General features: G+C 36.7%; 1 protein-coding gene across 2 annotated transcripts in view; it reads right to left on the reverse strand.

The window, feature by feature from the left end:
• Positions 1 to 25,438, reverse strand: part of GALNT1 (polypeptide N-acetylgalactosaminyltransferase 1) — a 133,095-nt gene that overhangs the window by 40,477 nt on the left and 67,180 nt on the right. For both annotated transcript variants that reach the window (XM_070513180.1, XM_070513181.1), the window contains one exon: positions 23,527 to 23,701. In XM_070513180.1, the coding sequence (XP_070369281.1) occupies positions 23,527 to 23,701 (175 nt within the window). The remainder of the gene's footprint in view (positions 1 to 23,526; positions 23,702 to 25,438) is intronic.

A 25,438-nucleotide genomic window follows, 5' to 3' on the forward strand; every position in this document is an offset into this window, starting at 1 on the left:
CAGTTAAATGTAATCATTCAGAGAATACAACAAATTCATAAATATTCTCTCAAAGCAAAATAGAAAAATCATCTTAACTGATCTCAGAACAGGCAAACACACACAGCCTCCTCTACCTGGGAAAGCCATAAAGCACTTCAGAAGAACCAAAGATCCTTTCAGCATTCTAGCTAAGCTTTTCCCATGGAGGGAGCACCCATCCTTGTGGAGGTGGAGTGGGGGATCCCTCCACAGGTGGGGGACACAGAGCTGAGGATGAGTAGGAAGGCCACAGGCAGTGTTATGAAAAAGCTTTTTTCACTCTGTCCCAATTGAGTCTTTCATCTTCAGGAATGAAAATTAGCCAGTATAAGGTCGTGATACTTAAAAAAAAAAGTTACATACAGGTTTAACAACGGGGTATAGGGCTAAAAAGAGAGGGAAAAGAAGAGTCAAATTTTTATTGATGAAATATAATATACATACCAAAAAAGCTGACAAACCATAAGTATACAGTTGAATGAATTTCCACAAAGTAAATGCATCAAGTAGTCAGCACTCAGAAGAAGAAATGACTGTTACCAACAACCCAGAGGCCTCCTTTGTGCTTCTTACCAAGGTAACAGTTGGACCTCTAACGTTACAGATGAGTTTTGCCTCTTCTTTTGAACTTTATTTAAAAGGAATAATATAGAGCAGTGGTTCTCAAACTTTTTGACTCATAACCTCTTTACATGTTTAAAAATTGATGATCCCAAAATGCTTTTATGTGGATTATACCTATTGATGTTTATATTATAAACTAAAACAGAAATTTTTAAACACAAGAATCCACAAACACATACTACATTAGCTATCAGAGAGATGATTCATCACTGTCATACAGTGGGCCCATTATGGATTTACTGCCTCTTAGCTCCACATACACCCTTAATTGCCTGCTCTGTGATAACGTAACTAGCTCCTCTAAGCATTTCTCCTTTGCAGGGGCAAGATGCCTACACAAGCTTTGTCAGTAGAGGGTGCTGGAGGGACACTGCACAAGGAAGAAACTTCCCTTCCTGGTTCCAGTGTGCTTCCATTTGTTCTCTTCTCCTTCTTACTGCATGGCTGCTAGTGAAGTGTGTGGTGGATGCCCAGAAGCATTCATCTCCATTGAGTTTCAGTAGCACCTCCACAGGCAGATTCTCAGTGAGTCTCCCAGGCACTCGAGCAGTTGGTTTCCCAGTTTTACCTACCTGTACCCAAGAAGGTTGGTTCCTGTTTGCCAGTTCTGGTTCTGACTTTCTGCCCAAAGGCACTTGAAAGTCTATTTCCAGCTTGTTAGGCCTGCCTACTCTGGAGAGTACTGTGTGCCAGATCTGCCCGGGGGGTAACCAGCAAACTTCTCCACTATCTAGTGAGATGCAATGAGACCTTTTCCAATGAGGTCTGAACTCCAGCCTTATGGAGGGGGCTAATCTTGCAGACTCCTTGAACAGATCTCAAGGACCCCCAGAAGTCCCAGGACCACACTTTGAGAATTACTAATATAGAGTACATTCTTTTGTGTCTGAATTCTTTCAATCAACATTATGTTTGTGTATCATACTTGTTATGTGCAATAGTCTATTTTTATTGCTGCACAGTATTCCATTATATGAATATATATCCTAATTTATTTTCTATTCAACTACTGATAGACATCAGGGTACTTTCCATTCTGGGCTATGAACAGTGCTGTGATAATCACTCATGTACATGTCTTTTGGTGACTTACATGTATGCATTTCCGTATTGTTGGCCATTAGGGTCAATATAGGCTCAGCTTTAATAGATACTGTGAAATGGTTTTCCAAAGAGGGTGTAATAATTTACACCCACCAGCAGTGCGTTAGAGTTCCACTGTACCACATACTCACCAACATGTGGCATTGTGTCATTTTTTTTTAATGATCTTTTTTTGAGGGGTGGGAGGGAGTAGTAAGTTCTATGAGTTTTAACACATGTATAGATTCATATTACCACCACCAGAATCAAGAAACAGAATAGTTCCATCTCCTCAAAGAACTGCCTTGTGCTATCCTTGTAGAGTCACACTCTCCCCCTACATCTAACCCCTAGCAACCAACATCTATTACTACAGTTTTGTCTTTTCACAAATGTCATATAAATGGAATTAATATGTGTAATCTTTGAGACTGGTTTCTTTCAGTCAGCATAATGTCTCTGAGATTCATTCAAGTTGTATGCATCAGAAGTTTATTTTTTATTGCTGAATAGCATTCCATTCTGATATATCACAGTTTGTTTATTCATTCACCTGTTGTTTCCAGTTTTCACCCATCATGAATAGGGTTGCTGTAAACATTCATGTATAGATTTTTATATGAATATGTTTTCATTTGTCTAGGGTAAATATCCAGGAATGGGCTTGCTGGGTTACATGGTAAGTGTAACTTTCTAAGTGTAACTTTTAAACTGCTAAAATGTTTTCCAGAGGGACTGTATTATTTTGCATTCCCACCAGAAATGTACCAGAGTTTTGACTGTCCTGCATCTTTGTCAGCACTTGTTACTGCCAGCATTTTTTATTTCAGCCATTTAAATAGGCAAAGAGTGGTATCTCATTATGGCTTTAATTGGCATTTCCCCAATAGGTAATGTCTTTTCACATGCTCATCTGCCATCCATATAGCATCTTGGGTGAAGTATCAAGTCTGTTGATAACATTTTATTGCATTCAATTTTTTAAAATTGGGCTGTATGTTTGAGAGTTCTTTATATAGTCTAGATACAATCCTTTGTTGGAAGTACAGTTTGCAAATACTTTCTTCTAGTCTGCAGCTTGTCATTTCATTCTCTTAACAGTGTTTTTAGTAAAGTGAAAGTTTTAAAATTTGATGAAGTTCAATTTACAACTTTTTTCTTTTATGAAATCATCCTTTGGTGTCATGTCTAAATACTCTCTGCCTAATGCCAGGGTGCTGAATATTTTCCCTAAAAGTTATAAATTTTAGGTTTTAGATTTAGATCTATGATCCATTTTGAGTTAATTTTCATACAACACATGAGACTTAGGTCGAGATTCATGTTTTTACATACAGATGTATGCAATGCCATTTGTTGACATCTTTTCTCTAGTAAATGGCTTTTGCACCTTTGTCAAAAAATCAAATAGCCAAATACGGCTCTATTTCTCAACATTCTACTCTCTTCCACTAATCGATGTATCTGTCTTTTTGCCAACACCACACTATCTTGATTACTCTAGCTTTATAGTAAGTCTTTAAATTGGGTACTGTATTTCCTCCAACTTTATTCTTCTTTTTCAAAATTATTTTAGCCATCCTATTTCCTCTGCCTTTCCAAATAAATTTTTAAATCCATTGCTGGGATTCTAATGGAATTGCATTAAATCTAGACATCTATTAGGAGAAAACTGACATCTTTTATGCTGAGTGTTCTAACACAGGTAGAAAACTGAGGCTTTAGCTTTCTCACTCTGCTGCACACTTCCTGTGACTGTGTCTGTGTTCTGGGCCAAACAGCAGGAGACAGAAAAAGAAAAGCAAACAGGATTCTACCCATGTTCTGGAGACCAGACACCCTCTGGTTAGAGAGAAGACTCCCCTTCCTCAGGAGAGTTGCTTGCCTGACCACTGCTCCCTTGGCTGTGCTGCCCTGGCAATACTGTCCAGGGGCTGGGATAGTAGAGAAGGGAAAAAAGCAGGTTAAAAAAAGAGAGGAAAAAGCAAGGGGTTTCCTCCATTCTTTAGCTCTTAAGAGACGCCTTTCTCATTCCTCAGACCAGAAGGAAAGGGCTTCTCTTGGGGCTCTTTCTGCACTCAGTACATACTTTCAGGTTTTGGACTGCCTTCAAATACAATGTTGAATAGAAGTAGAGAGCAGACATCTTTTCCTTGTTTCTGATCTTACGGGGAAAGCTTTCACTCTTGTACCATTAAGTATGATATGACACTAAACGCACAATTCATAAGAGAAACAACTGATATATCTGACTTCATCAAACTTAAAATTTTTGTGCTTCAAAAGGTATCATTAAGGAAATGAAAAGACAAACCAGAAATATTTGGATATCATATATCTGATAAAGGATTTGTATCCAGTATATAAAAAGAACCCTTACAACTCATAAAAGGAAGACAAATAATCCAATTAAAAATGGGCAAAAGATCTGAAGAGACATTTCATCAAAGATATAAGAATGGCCAATAAGTACATGAAAAGATGCCCAGTATCATTAGTCAGTAGAGAAATGCAAATTAAAATCACAATGAGATACCACTTCACACCCAGTAGAATGGCTATAATAAAAAGACAGTCAAAAAGAAGAGTTGATGAGGGTGTGGAGAAACTAGAACCCTCATACATTGCTGGTGGGATTGTAAATGGCGCAGCCACTTTGGAAAACAGTTTGACAGTCTCTTTAATGGTTAAACACAGAGTTACCATACGACACAGCAAGTAGGAATCCACCCAAGAAAACTGACAACATATGTCCACACAAACACTTGTACATAAATATTCTTAGCAACATTATTCATAATGGCCAGAAAATAGAAACAACACAAATGTTTATCAACTGGTGACAGAGAAATAAATGTGGTATATCCATACAACTGAATAACACTGGGCAATAAAAAAGTAACAAAGAATACATACTATAATAGGATGAATCCCAGAGACATTCTCAGTGAAAGAACCCAAATACAAAAGACTACATACTTATAATTCCATTTATATAAATTGTCCAGAAAAGGCAAATCTATACAGGTAAGAGTTTTAGTGATAATCTAATCCTGGGGCTGAGAGTGAGAACGAAGAGTGACTACAAATATATACCAGAGATCTTTTTGGGTGATGGAAATTTTCTAAAAGTGATGATGCTTGTGTAACTCTGCAAATTTATTGAAAATCATTGAATTGTACACTTTAAATGGGTGTATTTTCTGGTTCCAGGAAAGATGGAGTAAGTGCACTCCACTCTGTCTCTCCTAGTGAGTGGAACTATGAATCTCGGACAGAATGCATGGAGCAGCTATGGGAGGGGACTCTGAAATGTAAATGGTAGCAGGTCAAGTGGGGGGAGACCAGAATTCGAAGTTCCACTGAACCAGTGGTGAGTTTTCCATTTTCTCCCGTTCTGGCAATAGCCAGCATGCACTCAAAGGCAGCCCCAAAATTGGAAGTGTGAACTAGATGCCCAAAGAAAGAACCGCAAGAGAAGGTCTCTCTTTCTGGTCTGAGGAACTAGAAAGGAGTGACCCAAAGGTCAGATAGCAACGGTAACTACCTCTGCTTTTTTTCCTTTCTTCCTCTTCTCCTGCCCTAGCAAGTTTGAGTTTGAGAAGCACTAGATCGGAGGAGTGAGTCTCCTGGGAGGTGGGTTGTGTGTAGAGATCAAAATTACCTGAGCAACTTTATTTAGCTTTTATCTTGATCAAAGGACATGTACACAGCTTAAAGCATAAACAACTGACCAAAGCTCGTAACAAAAAAAACTGTTCCCTCACCTCTCTGCCACTTCTCCCTTCCCATAAAGCAAACCAAGTTCAATTCTTTTACTTGTTTCTCTCGGTATTTACCTTCATAATTCTAAAAACTGTATTTGCATTTTTTATTTGATTTTTTTCTAGTTCTAGATATTACACACTGACTTGATAAAATGAGGGTGTATTTCACTCCTATCCCCATCGCGACACGTACACTTGCTAGTCCCTCAGTCTTCCACTGTGGTTATAAGTTTGGTTATATCATTATTTAATGTTCATATCAGGACTATGTAAAATGCTCTTCAACGCCGATTTGTATATTATGAATACTTTTCCTTTTCTGTAAAACATTTCCCTCTATTTCACCCTGGTTATTTTTTTCCTTTTCCTTAGTTTTCTATGTATTTGTCACTAATTGAAACTCAGACTCTCTAAAAATTGTGTAGTCTCTTAAGATATTCAAAAGCACCAGCTATAATATCAGTGAAATCTTCTTAAAGAAATCTCTCTTAGAATTTTCTGGGCTGGTTGCCTCCATGCCTGCACCACTGTCATCTGAGGCTCTCCTTTCACTATTGCCCCCTGGGGATTCTGTTATCTTTTGCACATTGGATCTCCTGTCTTCTATAGCCCATGTTTTTCTCTTCCTTAGTTTACTCCATTGCTTTGGCAGAGAGCACAGACTGAGAAAGGATGAGGGGAGATGGGCAGGTTTTTCAAACTACACCATCACTACCATACTGGGCTGATGCTTTTTGTGGGACTGAATTATATACTGGAGTGGAGCTGGAGTTGACTGAAGATCCCTGGTGTTTAAACAGTGAGTGTACACACAAGAGGTTTCATCTATGTCCCTATGTATAACACTAATTAAAAGATGGCCTACATAATAAACACTGTTATATATAAGTGAGTGAAAGGATTACTGAATAAACTGTAATGCATGAAATTCATTACAGTTATCTGAGAGTTAGCTTGAGTGCCTGGCTGAGTGATTCAGCACTATTTTGGAAATAAAGAGATTACTGAATTTGCTTAGGATAGTGTTCATCTCAGTGAGACTGGGCTTACCAGAGAAACAATCCACACATATACTTAACAATTCAGGAATGCAGAACAACAGAAGTCCCTGGATAACTATTTCTATTATTTTTCAACTGTTAAAGTCCCACCCTACTTATCCGAATCCTCTCAGAGCCTGAAACGGCACTAGGAGCTTTATATGCATTATCCCATTTTATCCTTACAACAACCTAAGACAGAGGTATTATTCTCCCAATTTTACAGATGAGAAAACTGATGCTTAGAGAAATGAAGTAGCTTGATTCCAAATCAAGGTGAATATGCACATATAATCTAATCCTCTTCTCCATGTCTCTTTGAGCTATGATTTTCAAAGCATTCTTTGTCACCCACTAAATTTAGCCTGTCATAACCACTTCCCAATGACAATTCAATACTTCTTAAGATGTGTGGCTACCTGCCCAGCAGTGTTTGGCAACGTTACAAAATTTCTCCTCCATATACTCTCATTCAGACAAGATCAGTGAAGATCCAACCATAAAAGTGATGGCAGAGCACAATGATTAAGATTACATGTTTTGTCATCGACAAATTTCACTTGGGTCACTTATTAACCATACTTTGCACAAATCATTTAATCTCCCTACATCCAAGTTTCCCCATCTGTAAATTGGGCACATTATTTTGCTCAACTGCTTAAATATAACTCGTACAGTGCCTGGTACAATATTAAGCACTCAATAAATGGTATTAGTACTTTTTAAGCAACTAATTATATAAGACAGAATTGCCATGTTAGGTGACCTGAAATTTGTCTTAAACCTTCTTCCCTAAGATCATACATTACAAAAGTTATTCTTTGTTAGTTCTATTTAAGTATTCTTGACACCGGAACAATGTCATACTTTCCTCTAGGAAATGTGCCCTTGGAGATCCTACAAGGCAGTAAAGGTTCTTGGCAGGCAAAGGATGATCTGGACGCTGCCAGCTATACCACCAGTTAAGCCCATGACTTAGAACAAGCAAGACTTTTCCAGATTCAGAAAAAGGGGTGAAAAAGCTGAACTCTAGGGGGCTGTCCCACACTACTTATCTTCCACCTCTGGGAACTGGTCTGAAAAGCACCTGCTGGCCAGCTTTGTCCAGCTTAGTGTTGGGATAGTTAAATATTAATCTGATATTTCACTGTGTATACACTTCAGAACCCAGACAATGCCTAGTAAAAAAAGAGTGGGGATGGAAAAGCACGCTTGTAGTCAGCTTCTCCTGAGAATGGCACCGGGACCCAGAGCTCACTCCCTGAACAGAGGCCCTCTCTATATCCTTGGTGCCAGGAACTATTCAAAACACTACAAGTCCTCACAACAATCCTAGTTATTCCTATTGTACAGACAAGGATCCTGAGGTATAGAAAGGCCAAGTAACTTGTCCAAAGCCACACTACCAGTAAACGGCAGAGCCAGATATGAATTTTGCCACTAGCAAGATATGAATGAGAAATTCATCTAGATACAATTCAAAAAGGGACAAAGGGAGAAAAAATAAGAGTATAGATTGAGAAGCTCTAGTACATACATACAAGTAGTTCCAGAAGAATAGATTAAAGGAAATGGTGAAACAGCAAAATCTGAGATTATACCTAGAAACGTCCTAGAATTGAAGAATAATATGAATGCTCAGATCAAAAGTACACTCTGTGCACTGAGCATGTAGATAGATAAATCCACACCTTGACAGACAATTACAACGTGCCCAGGTCCTACTACTACAGGAATAAAAATAAAATGTACAGCTTCCAAACCAAGCTAGAGAAAAACATGGATACTAAAAATTTTATCAACTGAAACTGTGTCAATTAGCAAAGCAGGAAAGGAGGAAAAAAAATAAGATGGTAAACAGCAAACAAGATTTATTAGGTTGAACTAAATGAAACTGTCATTTTCATAGGTCAAAAATGGTTGAATATCAATTTCACATGATTTCACCCTAAAAGAAGTAAGTCCAAATATATCAACAGATACAATAAATGTACATGCATTAAACTCACCTATTGAAAAGAAAGACTCTTAGAGTGAATTAAAAATTTAAACATCCAGCCACTTAGTAGAGATACACCTAAAACAAAATCATACAGATGGCTGAAAGTAAAGAAATAGAAAAAAAAAATAATAGACATACCAGGAAAATGTTAACCAGACTAAAAGTGGTGTAGCAATACCAAAAGCAGCGGGGAAAAAAAGTTAATAAAGATATAGTGAACACTGGGTTAAAAAACAAAACAAAACTATGAATTGCCTTAAATACATCCAATGATGCAGCCTTGAAAAATAAACTAACAGAATAAGTTGGAGAAACTGTCAAATCCACAATCAGAGTGGGAGTTTTTTAAAAAAAATCCAACTTAATCAGAATCTATTAGAGCATGCTCACTAAAACAGAAAAAAAAAAAACAGAAGTAACAGGCAAACAATGTTATTTTTGACTGCAGAGGAAACATTTTTAAAAAGCTGAAGGTTTTCTAGGTCAAAAAGCAGGTTTCAACACATTTCGGGTAGATCATGTTCATATATAGATCATGTTCTCTGACCATGATGAAATTAATCTATAAATCAATAATTAAAAAAACGAGATATTCAAAAGGCAAAAAGAAATGTACATAGAAATTTTTAAACGTACTTCTAAGTCCGCCTGGATTAAAGAGAAATCAAATGAAAATTACAAACTACTTACAAATGAACAAGGATGAAAGTACTACACATAAAACTAGTAGGACGCACTGAAGTGATTCAGAGATGCAAATTTAGAGTTTTAATGAATTTATTAGAAAAAGAATATTTTCAAATTAATAGGGTAAGTGTTTAAAGAAGACAATAGATTAAACAAAATAGAAGAAAAGATAATTACACAGACAAATTTTTAAAAAACAACTAAATAAACAAAAGGAAAAGCTACTTCTCTTTAAAAAATTAAAAATTGCAAACCACTAGGCAAGATTGTTTAAGGAAAAAGAGAAAAGTAACAATCAATATTAGAAATGAGGATAGATATATAATTATAGATCTGGTGAAAATGTTTTAAAATCATAAGGTACTAAAAATAGTGATATGAACAAGTAACAAAAAACTCAAGCCTTCCAGGTCATTGTGAATCACCCAAATTCTAATTTCGATTTGACTAAGGCTCCTGACCTCTTTACCTTTCCACTGTGCTCTCCAGAATTCATCGTATTGTTGTCAGTAAAATCCCCTATATTCACCATCCCTTATCTGAATATTCCCTTTATCTTCTATACTAATTAAACTATTGCCAAGAATACCACTTACTGAGTGGTCTTTCAAGAAGCAGCTGACTTTTCTTCCACATCCCGCATACCACAGAGTCTGGATATAGGGATAAATATCTTCCATGTTCCTCATTGCTGATTCAAAACTATTGTTTCTCCCTCTTCTCTAAGACGCCTCAGGTTCTTTAAAGACAGTGCTATCAGAAGTTGCCAGCCCACCTTTGTTACAGTATCTACCACCTTCCCTATCAATTCCATCACTAGTCTTGTCATCATGTTCTTGGTGATTTCAGTTTCCACATAGTCAATTTTTCAATACCTGGCCTCTCAGATGTTTGCTCTGCTCTCCTCTCCTTCAATGAAACTCTCCTCCATTCTCACCCACTTACTTTCATGCTATATCCCTAGGCCATGTCAATACTGATAATCTCCATTTTAAGCATCCCAGTCTCTGGCCACTATTCCCCAACCACTCCAACATCCTGGATTATTTTCAACTCAGTTACTCCGAAAATCCCAGATCTTTAGTTTCCTTCACTGGGACCTCCAATCCAGACTCCTCTATCTTTTTACTTTCTGTTACCCTCTTCAGGTTTTCTACTGCCTCTACTCTGCTCAGATCCACAGCTCTTTATTATAATCATTGCCTTATATCTCCCTCTTCTATCTCACTTGCCTGGCGATATCCCAATCCCAGCTAAATCCAACTTTCTGCTGACTTTGCATCTGCACTTAAACTGCTGAATAGGGCTAAAGAAAACATATGAATGGGCTGAATAGTCTCACTTTCAATTTACAACCACAAACCCAAAAAGCTCTCAGCACTATCCAATATTCATACTACATTTCCTAGTCAACTCCTTCAAACTGTTTCACATCTCCAGTGATTTCCAATACCTTTCTCACCCTCCTCACTCACAGGTGTTAACTTTGTTTCCAATTTCACCGAAAAAAATAAAAGCCATCAAATGAAAATTTCCATACTCCCATCAATGCATTTAGCATCCTGTAGGCATTTGTGATCATAAATGGTGTGCCTTTTTCCTGCTACACGATGCCTGAATTATCCCTGTCCCCTGTCTGAAGCCACCTTCATTCCTTCTCACCTACTCAAGTTCAAATAATACCTCCCTCTCAAATTTTTCCCCATTGGGATTATTCCCATCAACATAAAAAAATACTGCACTACATGCCATCTCACAAACGAAAAAGAAAACGTCTCCCTTGATTGCATGATCTCCCCAGCTAACGTCCCCATTTCTCTCCTTTTTCCAAAAACACCTCAAAAGTACTGGTACACTTGCTATCTCCATTGCTACCCCTCCCACTTTGTTTCTCCCACTCATTTTTCAAGTTGATTTTATTTAAAGGATAACAGACTGCACAAAACATAAATTTAGAGCGAATGAGTTATCACACAGCAAACACTCATGTAACCACAACTCAAGCGAAGAAATACAACACTGCCAGCACCTCACAAGTCCCTCTTGCTCCCATTACCTTTTCTTCCCTCCCCAAAGGTGACCCACTATCCTAACACTTGACATCATAGTGTTGTTTTGCCTATTTTTGACCTTCCCAGAAACAGCATTATTCTGTATACACTCTTGTGCGACTCTTTTGCTCAGTATAATAGTGAGATTCATCCATATTGTGGCATGTAGCTTTTGCTCACTTTCATTGCTACAAAGTATTCCATTGTATGACTATACCACATTCTACTGTTTATAGACATTTAGATTGTTTTCAGTTTGGAGCCAATACAAATAGCACTGCTATAAACATTTTTGTCCTTGTCTCCCGAAGCACATGTGCATACATTTCTGTCAGATATATCTAGTGATGGCTCTGCTGGGTCATGAAGTATCTTAATATTCTAGTAAATTTTAGTAAACAATGACATGTTTTTCAATGTGGGTATTCCAATTTACACACTCACCAAGAGTGTATGAAGTGGTATTTCATTGAGGTTTTGTTTCTCTGAGTACTAACGAGGTTGAGCATCTTGTCGTATGTCTGTTGGTCACTGGGTAATCTCTTCTGTGAAGTTCCAGTCTCTCACCCATTTTTCTATTGGATAGTCCATCTTTTTCTTACTGATATGTAGGGGTTCTTTATAAATTCTGGATCTGAGCACTTTGCTGGTTATGAGTGTCATAAATATCTTCTCTTCTGTGACTTGCCTTTTCAACATATTTTTCTTTTCACTATTTTTTCTAATGAACAGAAAGTCTTTAATGGAGTCCCATTTATCAAACTTTTCCTTCATTTTTGGGTGCTTTGTGTGTCCTGTTTAAGAAATTTTTTCCTACCCAAAGATCATAAAAACATTCTTCGATGTGATCTTCTAGAAGCTTTATTGCTTTGTCTTCATTATTTATATCTGTAATACACATGAAACTGATTTTTCTAGGTGGTGTGAGTTACAGGTCAGTTTCAGTTTTGTCCTTAATTCTGTCAGGTTGACCCAGTACTGTTTACCTGCTCCTGTAGATCATCCTTCTCCTACTGCTGTGCAGTGCCACTTTTGTCCTAAACCAAGTGCTCAAGTAGTACGGGACTGGTTACGAACTCTCTATTTTGTTTCACTGATCTGTTTGTCTATTCTTGCAACAATCTTACACTATTTTAATTACTATAGTTTTCTACGAAATCTTGGTAACTGTCTCTACAAATCCTCCAACCTTATTCTTCTACAAGAATGCCTGGCTGTGCTAGGTCTTTGCATTTCCAGTTACATTTGAGAATCAATTTGCCAAATTATACACACATACACACACACAAACACAGCTGGTGGTGAATGCATTAAATCTATAAATCAATTTGGAAGGAACCAACATTTTTATAATTTTGAGCTGTCTACCCATTCCCTATTTATTTAGGTCTTTAACATCTCTCACTGTTTTAGAATTTTCTTTGAAGAGGGTTTCTTATATTTGATATTTTCTGATTGCATTTTAAGTGATATTTAAAAAATTTTTATTTTCTAACTTTTTTAAGAAAACCAAAATATAGAAATATAATTGATCTTTCTTAGAAATATTTACCTTAAAACCATACACCTTGCTAAACTTTATTGATTCTAAACCTTTATCTGTAATTCTTTTGGATTTTCATTATACACAATCACATCAACTGCAAATAAGTTTTAATTCTTCCTTTCCAATCCATATAATATTATTTCTTTTTCTTGCCTCCTTACTCTGGCTAAGACATCCAGTATGACAGTGAATAGAAGTAGTGATAATAGGCATCTGGATCGTGTTCCAGATCTCAAAGGGAAAGCTTTCAAAATTATTAAATATAGAGTTTGTTTTGTTCTTTTGTAGATACTTTTTACCAGATTAAATAAGTTCTTTTCTGGTCCTGATTTGCTAAGAGTTGTTATCATGACCAGTGGCAAAATTTTATCAAATCCCTTCTCCGTATCTACTGAAATCATCACATAACTTATCTCCTTTTTTCTGTTGATGTAGTAAATTTAAATGATGATTTTCAAATATGCTTTTTACCTTGAAGTCCTTACCTGAAAGTAAAATAGGTCAGGTATATTTTGTTTAATTCTTGGATTTTTTTTTTTTTTTTTTTGCAGGGGAAAATTCGTCCTAAACTAACATCTATTGCCAGTCTTCCTCCTTTTTTCCTCCCTGCTCCCCACAAAGCCCCAGTACATAGTTGTGTATAATTATAAGTTCTTCTGGTTCTTCTTTGTAAGCCACCACCACAGCATGGCTGCTGACAGACAAGTCGTGTGGTTCTGCACCCAGGAACCAAACCCAGACTGCCAGAAGCAGAGCGTGCTGAACTTTAACAGCTAGGCCATCACTGGTTCTTTTGTTCTATTCTTTTACCCTAAATATTCCTATATCCTTATTTTTTTCTGTCTGCATCTCATAACAGTACATTTTTTTTCTTATCCAATCTAGCAATCTTTGTCTTTTAAGCAAAACCTTTAATCCATTTAATATAATTATTGATATATTTCAGTTTAAATCTACCATCTTACATAAACAGAAATATTTGTCTTTTTCTCTCCTTTCCTTCCTTAGTTTGGATTTTTTTTTCATTTTCACTTTCCCCACTCTATTAATGTTCACTTTCTTCTGGTGTTTACCTTAAAGACTGCAACACCCATCCTTGATTTATTAAAGTCTAACACTAACTGGTATTTTTACCCACTTCTTGGCAACACAAAAAAAGCTTCCAAGTGTCTAACTCCATCCCCCCACCCAAAGAAAATGCTTTGTTCTGTGTCTTAATTTTATAGATATTTTATATCCCATAAGATATTACTGTTGTTTTACATAGTTGACATTAATTGATCTAAATATTTACCATTTCTATTGCTCTTCCTTCATTTCTACTATTTGATCATTTTCTTTCTGCCTAGAGAATACCCATTAGTATTTTTTAGTGTGGGTAACGAATTACCTCAGTTTTTATCTTAACATTTTTTATTTTTGAAGGACATTTTTGCTGGGTATAGAATTTTAGGCTCATAGTTATCTCTCAGCTTTTAAAAGATATCATTCCATTATCTTTTGGCTTTTTTCTCTCTCACGCGAGAAGTCAACTTTCAGACTTCCTATTGTATCTTTGAAAGTAATCTTTATCTTTTTTCTCCCTTTGGTTTGTTTTTTTTTCCCTCTAGCTTTGGTTTGCAATGGTTTTATTATGATATGCCCAGGTATGATGTGGCAGGTATCCTGCTCAAGGTTCATCAGACTTACTGATTCTGTGCCTTAATGACTTTCATTGGTTTTGGAAAATTCTCAGCCATTATACTTTTGAATATTGCTACTGCTCTATTTTCTTTCTCAATTTGTGACTACAATTTTGCTGATAGTTTTAGACGTTCATTGTATCTCCTGTATCTCTTATGATCTTTTATTTTCCATCCTTCTAACTCTCTATGCTTCATTCTGGATATTTACTTCTGATCTATAATTCAATTCACTAATTCTCTCTTCAGCTATATCTAATCTGCTATTAAACCCATCCTTTGTGTTTTTAATTTTTATTATTGTACTTCTCCAGTTCTAGAATTTCCATTTGGTTACTGTCTAATAGGTTCAGTTCTCTGCTGAAATTCTCAATCTTGTTTTTAATTTCCCCGAACACACTAATATTATGTACAATCATTTTAAAGTCTGTGTCTGATAACACCATTATCTGGAATCCTTTTTGGTCTATTTCCACTGTCTATCATTTTCGGGTTTTTTTCATGTTTCTTGTTTCCTCATGTGTCTGCTCTTTTTTGACTGCAAGCCAGAGAGTGTGTATGAAACACCATTAAAAAAAATTTGAGGCCTAAGATCTTCCTTCAGAGAGGATTTACATTTGCTTCTAGGGGAGCTCTGAAGCACTCATAACCCTAATCACCTTAATTCAGTTTCATGCATTGAGATGGTCTGATGTTGGGCTTCAGTCCCTGCAAGAGCTGATCTACTTCAGTTTCATCATTACTTCTAGGAGCCTAACCTTAAAGCATGCATGAAGGGGCTATCAGATTCTACTATTAAACACACACACACACACACACACACAGTAGGCTCTGGACTCCAGTTTGGTTTTTTTTTTGGTGAGGAAGATTCACCTTGAGCTAACATCTGGGGCCAACCTTGCTCTTTCTTTTTTTTTGCTTGAGGAAGATTAGCCCTGAGCTAACATCTGTCCCAGTCTTCCTCTATTTTGTATGTGGGTCACCACCACAACATGGCTGATGAGTGGAGTAGGTCTGCACCTGAGATCTGAACCTGTAGACCTGGTCTGCCAGAGAGGAATGCGCAGAACTTTAACCACTAGCCCACAGGGCCGGCCTCTGGGCTCCAGTTTTTACACCCTAGAACCAAAGGGAAGTCTAAAGCACTATTTAGTTTCTTAGGATACACCTTCTGGATTCAGCAGATGCCTCTGGGTAAAAAGTAGCCTCTAAATGCTAGGCTTATTTCTCTGGGTTTCCATCTTCTCCCATATTTTGGCTCTGTAATTCTTTACTGCCATTTAACTTCTGGATGTTTTCAAGCAGATAATTTTTATATTTTTTATAGCTCTCTAGGTGTCCTCCACTCGGAGTTGGTCCAGGTCACCAAGGCCACCATTATAAAAAGAATGGAGAAGACTTCCACTTTCAAGTCAAGGTCTCATTCCTATCACTCCACAGAAACAATTTTGCCCAAGTTCCAACAACCTCCGCACACTGAAATCCACTGGTCAATTTAGAGACCTCACTTTACTTTCCTATCACTAATGTTTAACATAGATGACCTCTTCCTTCTTGAAACATTTGCTTGGCTTCTTAGGCACTCTACACTTTTTCCCTCTTACTTCACTTTTTCTCAGCTTCGTGCTAGATCTTCCTCCTCTTCTCAATCTCCAAAGGCTGGAATGTCAGTCACCTAACCTCTTTTTCATCTCCTTCACTCCCAAGGCTGTCTCACCAGCCTCATGTCTTTAAATTCTCTTGTCCCTTGTTGACTCCAGCTTCAACCTCTCCCTTGGCCTCCAGGATTTTATAAATATGTGCTAAGAACTCTTGATTTCTATCCCCGTATTTCTACTTTCCTCTTCTTTCCATCTTGGCAAGTATCACTATTATTCAGAGAGCTGCTCAGGCCTGAATTCTTAACTCCTCCTTTTCTCTTTTACTCCACATCCAACCCATCAGCATTCTGATGGCTCCATCTTAAAAAGGAAATCAGAATTTGAAAACTTCTTCACCTGTGCCAGCCTAGTCCTTGACACTATTATAGCTCACTTGTGCCCCTATTATTCTCTGCATGAATATGCAGGGAAATGTAGTCTCTCATCCACTGTAGCTGGAGAGTATAAATTGGTAAAACCACTGTGGGAGCAATTTTTTTAAAAACTGAATGAAATTTTAAAAAGCACATATCTCTCAGAGTAATAATTTCGCGTCTGTGGTCATACATTTTTTACCATAACCCATGGTAACAAATATATTTTATGTTAATCTAGCACATACATACTGAAACAATGATTAATGAAAAAAATACTTTTATGGGGCTGACCCAGTAGCATAGTGCTTAAGTTTGTGCACTCTGCTTCGGCAGCCTGGGGTTTGCAAGTTCAGATCTTAGGTATGGACCTACACACTGCTCATCAAGCTATGCTGTGGCGGCATCTCACATATAAAATAGAGGAAGACTGGCACAGGTGTTAGCTAAGGGACAATCTTCCTTAAGCAAAAAGAGGAAGATTGGCAACTGATGTTAGCTCAGGGCCATTCTTCCTCACCAAAAAAAATCAAAAAACAAAAAACCAAAAAGAAACAAACAAAACCCTTTTACTACATAAGACATACTTTGATATCTTCTATTCTATTTCACTAATTCAAATGCTGATAGGTACTCACTAAATTGATTTCATGAGTCATTTGACTAAAGTGCCATGACCTGCAATTTGAAAAGCACTGTTCTACAGAAAACTGTTACATCTGTACAAAAGAATATGTTTGTTTAAAAAGCATGTTTACAGACACTTTGTAACTATAAAATATATACATATAAAGTAAAAGAACAATAGATAAATTATGGTATATTCATACAATGTACTTTTACAAAGCAGTTAAAATGAATGACCTAGAATTACATGTATTGACATGGATAAATCTCAAAATCAACACTTGAACAAAAAAAAATTTTAACAAGTTGAAGAAGGATATGTGCATATGCAATACCAGCATTTGTTAAGTTGAAAATATGACACTATACTATATATCATTTATATATATAGATCTGACGAAGTACTTTTAAAACATGCACAGTTTTAAATGCGAAAGTCAGACCTATGGTTAAAGAGGAGTGGAACACACTGGGGAGGGGTAGACAAATGGCTTCAACTGCAGCTGTAAAATTTAATTGCTAAAAACAAAATACAAAGAAATTATGGCAACTTATTAAGATTCAATAAAGCTGGTGGTTGGTACAAAGGTTTGTTATCTCCTATAGCATTCTGAATGTTTAGACCATTTTGTTCAAAATATTAATGGCTAAAATAAGGAAAGAGAAGGCTACATTTTCAAAGGAAAAAATTTTGAGAAATCACTAGTATAAGATGGAAAATGCAAAATAAAAAATACTTCAAGATAAATATTTTAAAGCATGTTTTTAAACTACAAATTATCATGTCTTTGATGCAATGAAGAAAACAAAACGATCAGAAAATTCACTAAATTTATATAACAGAAAAATTTATATTTCATGAAGGAAGTAAAACCCAAACCATAAAAAGATAAATACAGGTACAAAAAAAGTAATATTTATGTTAGAATATTTTGTTTACAAAATTTTATCTAATTGAAAAAAGTACATATTAGTCTTAGAACTACCAATTACTATTTACAGAATAACATCAAAGTTACTAAAAGCCCATGAAAAATATAAAACCATGAGTCTCAAAAACTATAAGCAGAGCAACTTCCATGAGTTCATCAAAATCATCTTGAGAAGCTTATCTGATATGAGAAAATAAATAGAAGTCTACTAAATATATGATTTTAATGTTTCAGAATTTAATCTATCAATAAAAGGAATAGTTAAGAGGAGCTGGCCTGGTGGCATAGTGGTTAAGTTCAAGTGCTCTGCTTCTGCAACCCGGGGTTCGCAGGTCTGGATCCCAGGCGCAGACCTAGCACTGCTTGTCAAGCCATGCTGTGGCAGCACCCCACATAAAGTAGAGGAAGACTGGCACAGATGTTAGCTCAGTGACAATCTGTCTCAAGCAAAAGGAAGAAGATTGGCAACAGATAGTAGCTCAGGGCCAATCTTCCTTACAAAAAAAAAGGGGGGGAATATTTAAGAAAATGAGAAAAAAATAACTTTCAGCAATTAGGTAGAGAAAGAAGGGAACTAAGAGTCAGAGGACCTGTATTCAAACCTGATTCAATTGTCCTGGGCTATGGCCATCTCTCTGAGGCAGTATAACAGCAGCCTGCCTCATGGGACTGATTTTTCTTTTTTAAAGTGAAGTTAAAATTACTTTAAAAACTAGAAAGATTAAAATGCTACTCTTATATTAAATATCTCACAAATATTTACATGTATAAAGACGGTAAATTGCAGGGTTTTGTTTCTATGTTTTTAAAAAGTCAGAACACAATGACAAAGACTCAGTAATAAAAAATTTAATTAAAAGAGAATAGCTGAAAGGTAGTCTAGGATTTCTCCCTGCAAGTAGAACAAAAAGACAAGAAAGCAGAAAAACATAAGAGACTAAGAGAATCAATGCAAGCCGTTCAAAGCCTGGCTAACGGGAGTTCCAGTATGAGAAGACAGACAGACGGGACATATAACAGACCTATCCAATGATGACGCACACGACTGACCAGATTTCACACCTTTACTACCACAAGCACACAATTTACTTGATTTCAAGAATACTGGTACAAAGTGCCTTTAACCTACCAACCCACAGGAAAGAAACAGAACAGAGAAACACAATCAACGATACCACAATGATACAGTCAGCAAAATACAGGCTGAGGAAAGATATAAGACATTCTACCTGGTCTTCAAATAATAAACTGTAAGGGAAAAAAGAAGATGGAGAGGGAATGTAAAAACTAAAAGAGACTGGTATCCACCAGTTGCAATGTGTGGCCCTTATTTGGATCCTAATACAAACACTATAAAAAAAAGAAAAATACGCAACTAGAAGGAACCACAACTAAAAGTACACAACTATGTACCAGGAGGCTTTGGGAGAAAAAGGAAAAATAAAATCTTAAAAAAAACACCAAAACAGACTCTGTCTTAAAAAAAAAGAAAAAAAAAGAAAAATATATGACATAACTACAGAAACTTGAATACTAACTGGGTAGTTCATGTTATTAAGGAATCACTATTAACATATATATTTTTTTGCTGATGAAGATTCGCCCTGAGCTAACATCTGCTGCCAATCTTCCTCTTTATTTGCTTGAGGAAAATTAGCCCTCAGCTAACATCTATGCCAATCTTTATTTTGTATGTGGGTTGCCACCACAGCATGTCTGACAAGTGGTGTAGGCCTGTGCCCAGAATCTGAACCCGCGAACCCAGGCTGCCTAAGTGGAGCACATGGAACTTTAATCAGTAGGCCACAGGGCTAGCCCCTATTAATATATTTTTAGGTATGAAAATGGTATCATAATTTTTCTTTTTTATATGAGTCCTTATCTTTCAGAGATACATATTATAATATTTGCAAATATGTCTTTGCCTGGGGCTGGGGGATCTGCTTCTAATCTCACTGATCTGGGTGATCACAAAAAGCCACAAACCATGTGGGCTTCTCCATAGGGCCACTTCTGTGAGGTCTACTCCACTGATCCAAGTGAGAGGGAAAGACCAAATTGGAAACCACAGTGTATTTTATAACCCAACCCTGAAAGTGACATTCCATCATTTGTACTGTGTTCTACTGCTCATAGAGCCCAATTCTAGCACAACAGAGGAAGAGACTACAGAGGTATAAATACCAGGAGACAGACTGTTGGGGGACGTCTTAGAGGGTAAAACCATTAAGGACTATTAAGAATTGTTGAAGCAAGGTGATGAATACATGAGGGTTGATTATACTATTATCTCTATTTTTGTATATATCTGAAATTTTCCATAATAAAAAGGTTTCTTAAACTTTCTTTTAAAAAAGGATACCAGCACAGAGACACAGCAAGAAGGTATAAAAAGGCTAGCCAGTAGTAGTAGTGACTTTATGTGACCCTCTAAGCAGCTCTGTCCCACAAAGACCCAGTGGCTAACCAGAGGACTACATATTGCTTGCTTGAAGCAGGATTCCTCAGCAAGCCCAAAATGCAGCGCACAAGCATATGTATCACACCATTTATCATGAAGTTGTTCACTGTCCAAATACTGGTGACTTATGATACACTTGGAAGCTACTCATTAACAAAAGTATCTTAAAGAACCATGCAAAACATTAAAAAACATCAACACAATAAAATGTGTTGAGAGAGGTGATGTACTTAGGAAATTACTAAAATTACAAAAATAACTCTACTAGAAACAGTAATAGTTAAGGTTCTTTCTAACACGAACATCATTAGAATTTTAACCGTAGACTTCTCTGAAGAATCTAGCTTTCTTCAATACTTCTTAAATTGTTCAAGAAAGTATACAGTTCATGAAAACCTAAGATTACAATGAAGTCTGTCTTGACTGATCTCCATTTAACCAATTTGCTGTATGAACAGATACTCTCCATCCCGTTTAATTTTTATGTGCACAATATTCAATGGTTACTTTATTATGATTTATTCAGAGTTGTGCTATGTAGTAAACTATAATTACTTTTGCTTTCTCTGAACAACTTTTTAAAGTTTTCCCTGGAGTTAATGACTACTTAATTTTTTTTTCTTGCAGTGGTTTTCTGTGTACTTATTACTAATTCAATCTCAAACTCTCCACCAATTGTCTAAATTTCTTCTGAAAACATTCAGCTCTATCAGGTTATGACTTCAACGACATCTTCCTGAAGTGTCTCCTACTGTGCATTTTCTGACCTGCTCCTGTCTTGGTTGGTGCTTCTCTGCCTGCACAACTCTCATCCAGGGCTGTCCCTTCACCCTCTTCCGGAGATTCCCATCATCTCTCACATGTCGGATCTCCTGTCTGCTACATCCTGTGTCCTTCATTTGCTTGGTTTAAGTCCTCATTTGGTGGAGAGCACAATCCAGCAACTTCTCAAGAAAGGACGTGTGACAGTTCAATGTTTTGAGAACTCGTATTGCCAAAACTGTCCTTATTTAACCCGTGCCTTCAATTGTGAGTTTAGATGGATATAGAATTTTGGTTGCAAATTATTTTCCTTTAGAATTTTGCTCCTTTGCTTCCAGCGTTGCTGCTGAGAAGTTTGAAGACATTCTGATTAATAATCTTTCAATTGTGACCTGCTTTCTTCTCCAGAGAAACCTATAAGAGGGCTTTTGGGGGGAAGGATCCCCAGTGTTCTGAAATTCATGATGCCTTGGAAGTGCAGTCTATTTTCATCTATGTCCTGACAACTTGGTAGCCTCTTTCAATCCAAACCTGTATAGTCCAGTTCTGGAAAACTTTGTGGATAAATTTTCTCCTCTTCCCTTCTCCCCACTCCTTGCTTTTTTTGTTGTTCTCTTTGAGATTCCTATTAATCAAATACTGGTTCCTCCTTGACTGTCACATGACTTTCATATGCATTTACTATTGTAAATCTCTTTGGTCCATTTTCATGAAAGATTTCCTCCCAACCTGCTATTGAGTTTTTGTGTTTTTTTTTAATATTCCCAAAAGCTCTTTTTGGTTCTCTCAGTCTAGCTTTTGAACAGTGTCCTATTCTTGTTTTATGGTTGTAATATGCTTTCTTATTCACTAGAATCACTATTTCTTTTTTAAGTTTTCTTCTCTTTGAAAGTTGCTTATAGCTTTGGACTGTACTTTTCATGTTTGAGGGCTTCCTGTGAAATTTAGCATTCCTTGGTTATCTGTTTATTAAAAACGGAAGACCAAAAAGCTGACTATAAGCTCTGAATATATGAGTGAGGCTTACTGACTCTGAGTTTCCATTGGGGTGATCAGGCTGTGCCATTAAACTGGTTAATCTCCAATGTCAGTGTGTGTAGGTTTTTTTCCTCTAGGGCTAGTCCAATTCTGTTGAAAAAGATCCTCCAATCTCTTGCCTCGAGGGGGAAGGCCTGGCTGCTGGCATTAATGGAAGTCACAGAAGGCAAGGTGGCAAGAGGGTCTCAGCAGCCAGAATATATATGCTCACTTAATCCACCTGTTTTCTGTACAGTTCCCTTGCTTTTAACTGGGCCTTATGTCCTCTAGTCTAGATACCTTGTATTCTCTTCTTCATATGGAGCAACTGGGCCTCTTACATTACTGGTAGGAGTGTAAACCGACACAACCATCTTTGAAAAATGTTTGGCAGCACATGCTAAAGCTATGGAAATGTATACCTTATTCCTTTCCCCAATACATGCCAAATAGAAATGAGAGCTTAAGTCCTCCAAAAGAGATGCACAAGAATGTCACAACAGCTTTATTCATAAAAGTCAAAAAGTGAAAACAACCCAAATGTCTATCAATGTGTAAATAAACTATAGTATATTCAGATAACAAACCATCACATTGCAATGGAAAAGAATAAACTTCTGATATATGCAACAATATGGATCTCACAGACACAAAAGAATATATTCTATACAGATCTATTTATAAAAAGTTCCCCAAAAGACAAAACTCATCCATGTTTAGAGAGGTCAAAACAACGGCTGCCTCTGGGGTGAGAGTATTGCAGGAAAGGAACATAGAACTTTCAGAGGTAATGGAAATGTTTTACAACTTGACTTGGATGATGGTTAGACAGGTATATACATATGTAAAAATTCAGTAATCTGTACACTTAGGACTGTATACTTCACTATTTTAAGTTACACACAACCTGAATCTTTTTTAAAAAGTTGACTATATGAATGTTTTGGTAATAATGCAGTTTAAAATCTCCTACTAATCTATTAAGATAAACAATTATTTTCCAAAACTGAAAATATATAGTCCTAATGAACATAGTAACTTGAGGTATTATTTTATCAGCATTTAATTATTTTTTAAGTGGGGAAAACAGTAACTTAGTGATATAACACTCACTTTAAGAACAGGTCAACACTCAAGTGCAATTTATTGGGAATTCAGAACATACTTTTCATTCAAATTAAATACTATCAAGACCACAGTAGGTACTTACCCCTCTAACCTAACATCTGGTAAAGATCTGTTGAGTGCAATCATCTCACTCGCCATTAAATTGAACTGATTGATTTTAAACATCTCTTTCATCTTTTCTTGATCCTCTTTAGGAATGACGACTGGTTTCCCCATTTCTCCAGGACCTTCATGAGGCTTTTGTACTGGCTCTAGAACTAAGAATAAGGAGGAAACTTAACTAACATTGATTTTATAACAATTGATTTATGTTTCTGTTTAATAACATTTGAGTTTAAACTGTGCCCTCAACAACCAGAGCCATTTCTGAGCCATCCTCTCCCAGTGTGTAATACCTCCTAGGGGCTCCCCTGTTCTCCACTTCCACACCAGTGTCCTGACTCAAGACCTCCTCACCTTGCACCACTCACCTGAATCACTGCATAGCCTTGGCACTCCCATCTGAAATAGTGATACCACATTAACCTCCCTAAAGCATAGCTTTCATTGTGTCAACCCCATAGTCTCCTAGAGTCCAATCTCTTTAATAGGGAATTTAATCTAACTTTCCAAACCTACCACCTGCTTGGCCCTCCACTTCCCACTCCACAGTTCTTCATCCTTTAGTCAAATTGCAACCTACTACTTTTCTCCAAATGTACCTCCTGTTTTCCTGCTTTGGTGCCTTTGCTCACACGGGTCCCCTCCCTTGGTGTCTCCTTCCCACTTCTATTTCTGCAATACTGAAGCCCTATTTGTCTTTCAAGGCCCAGCTAAAATGGCTCCTCTTCCCTGTAGTTTTTCTGAATCTCTCCATAATGATCATTTACTACTCTTGACTACCGCATCATATCATCAGGGCCCTATGTCTCTAATCAATTGCTATCTCTTATTATAATGATTGTTAAACCTGTTTTATGACTCCCCCCACCAGATTACGATCTCTTTTTAGCTGGGTTTTTTTGATTCATTCATGTACCTTCTCTGGAGTTTAGCATGGTGTTTTATAGGAGTTTTATAACTATATGCTGAATTAATATGTGAATAAAAGTGCTATTCAAAGTAAGTCAAAACAAAATCCTAGAACTGATAATAGTAGACATTATAATAAGCATTATGCAAGGTGGAGCATCATGAAAGATAATTCTAATCAGAAGTAATGTTATCTCTCAATATATACATAAAAAGAGTAATATTCCAGATCAGCAATTCCCAAATCTTGTTCCTTGTTACATGCTTTTGAGATGTGAAAAAGCGTTCCAAGAAAAACAGGTTCTAGGATATATTAAATTTGAAACAAAATGTGTTAAACTTCCCACCTAAAAGGGATGAGTAGAGAATGAGGTGAAGACAAGAATAGGATGAAAAAAATCTGTTTTATACATTACTTGTTTATTTTTAAAGCTCAAAGTTTTATTCTCCTGCAGTTTGTTTTTTAGGCATCCCCAAAAATCTCTGCACAACAATGAAGACGCCAAGGCAGCAGACAAACCGTCCCTCCTCACCAGGCTGCAGCTGCCCGAGAACAGCACTGGCTGGTAAAGCTGACCTACAGGACGACTGTTTCAGACAGTAGTACAGAGCAACCTACGAACACCAGAGCTGCAGAACAGGAAATTATTCCCTGTGTCTTCAACAACTCTGTCTAGAATATAAAAATCTATTTTTGAGAACCCTCAAGGAAAAAATGGCGTAGAATAACTTTCCCGGTTCTCAGAATAAACTGTGACTTTAGGAGGGACATTAAAATATTACAAAATAACTTTAAAAATTATAGGAAACTCATGTAATACAGTTTTTAAAAACAAACCCTGACCAATGTTTGCCAAGCAAGGAAGCTCTTTAAATATAAAAGGTTGACAAAATTTTTTTAAAACTCAACGACAAAAATTCTCAATGACAAGTGTAATAAAAACTATGATACAAGTACAGAAGTCTAACGCTTATATTAGCTT

Source organism: Equus asinus, chromosome 7, assembly GCF_041296235.1.
Source record: "Equus asinus isolate D_3611 breed Donkey chromosome 7, EquAss-T2T_v2, whole genome shotgun sequence".
Taxonomy (NCBI): Eukaryota; Metazoa; Chordata; class Mammalia; order Perissodactyla; family Equidae; genus Equus; species Equus asinus.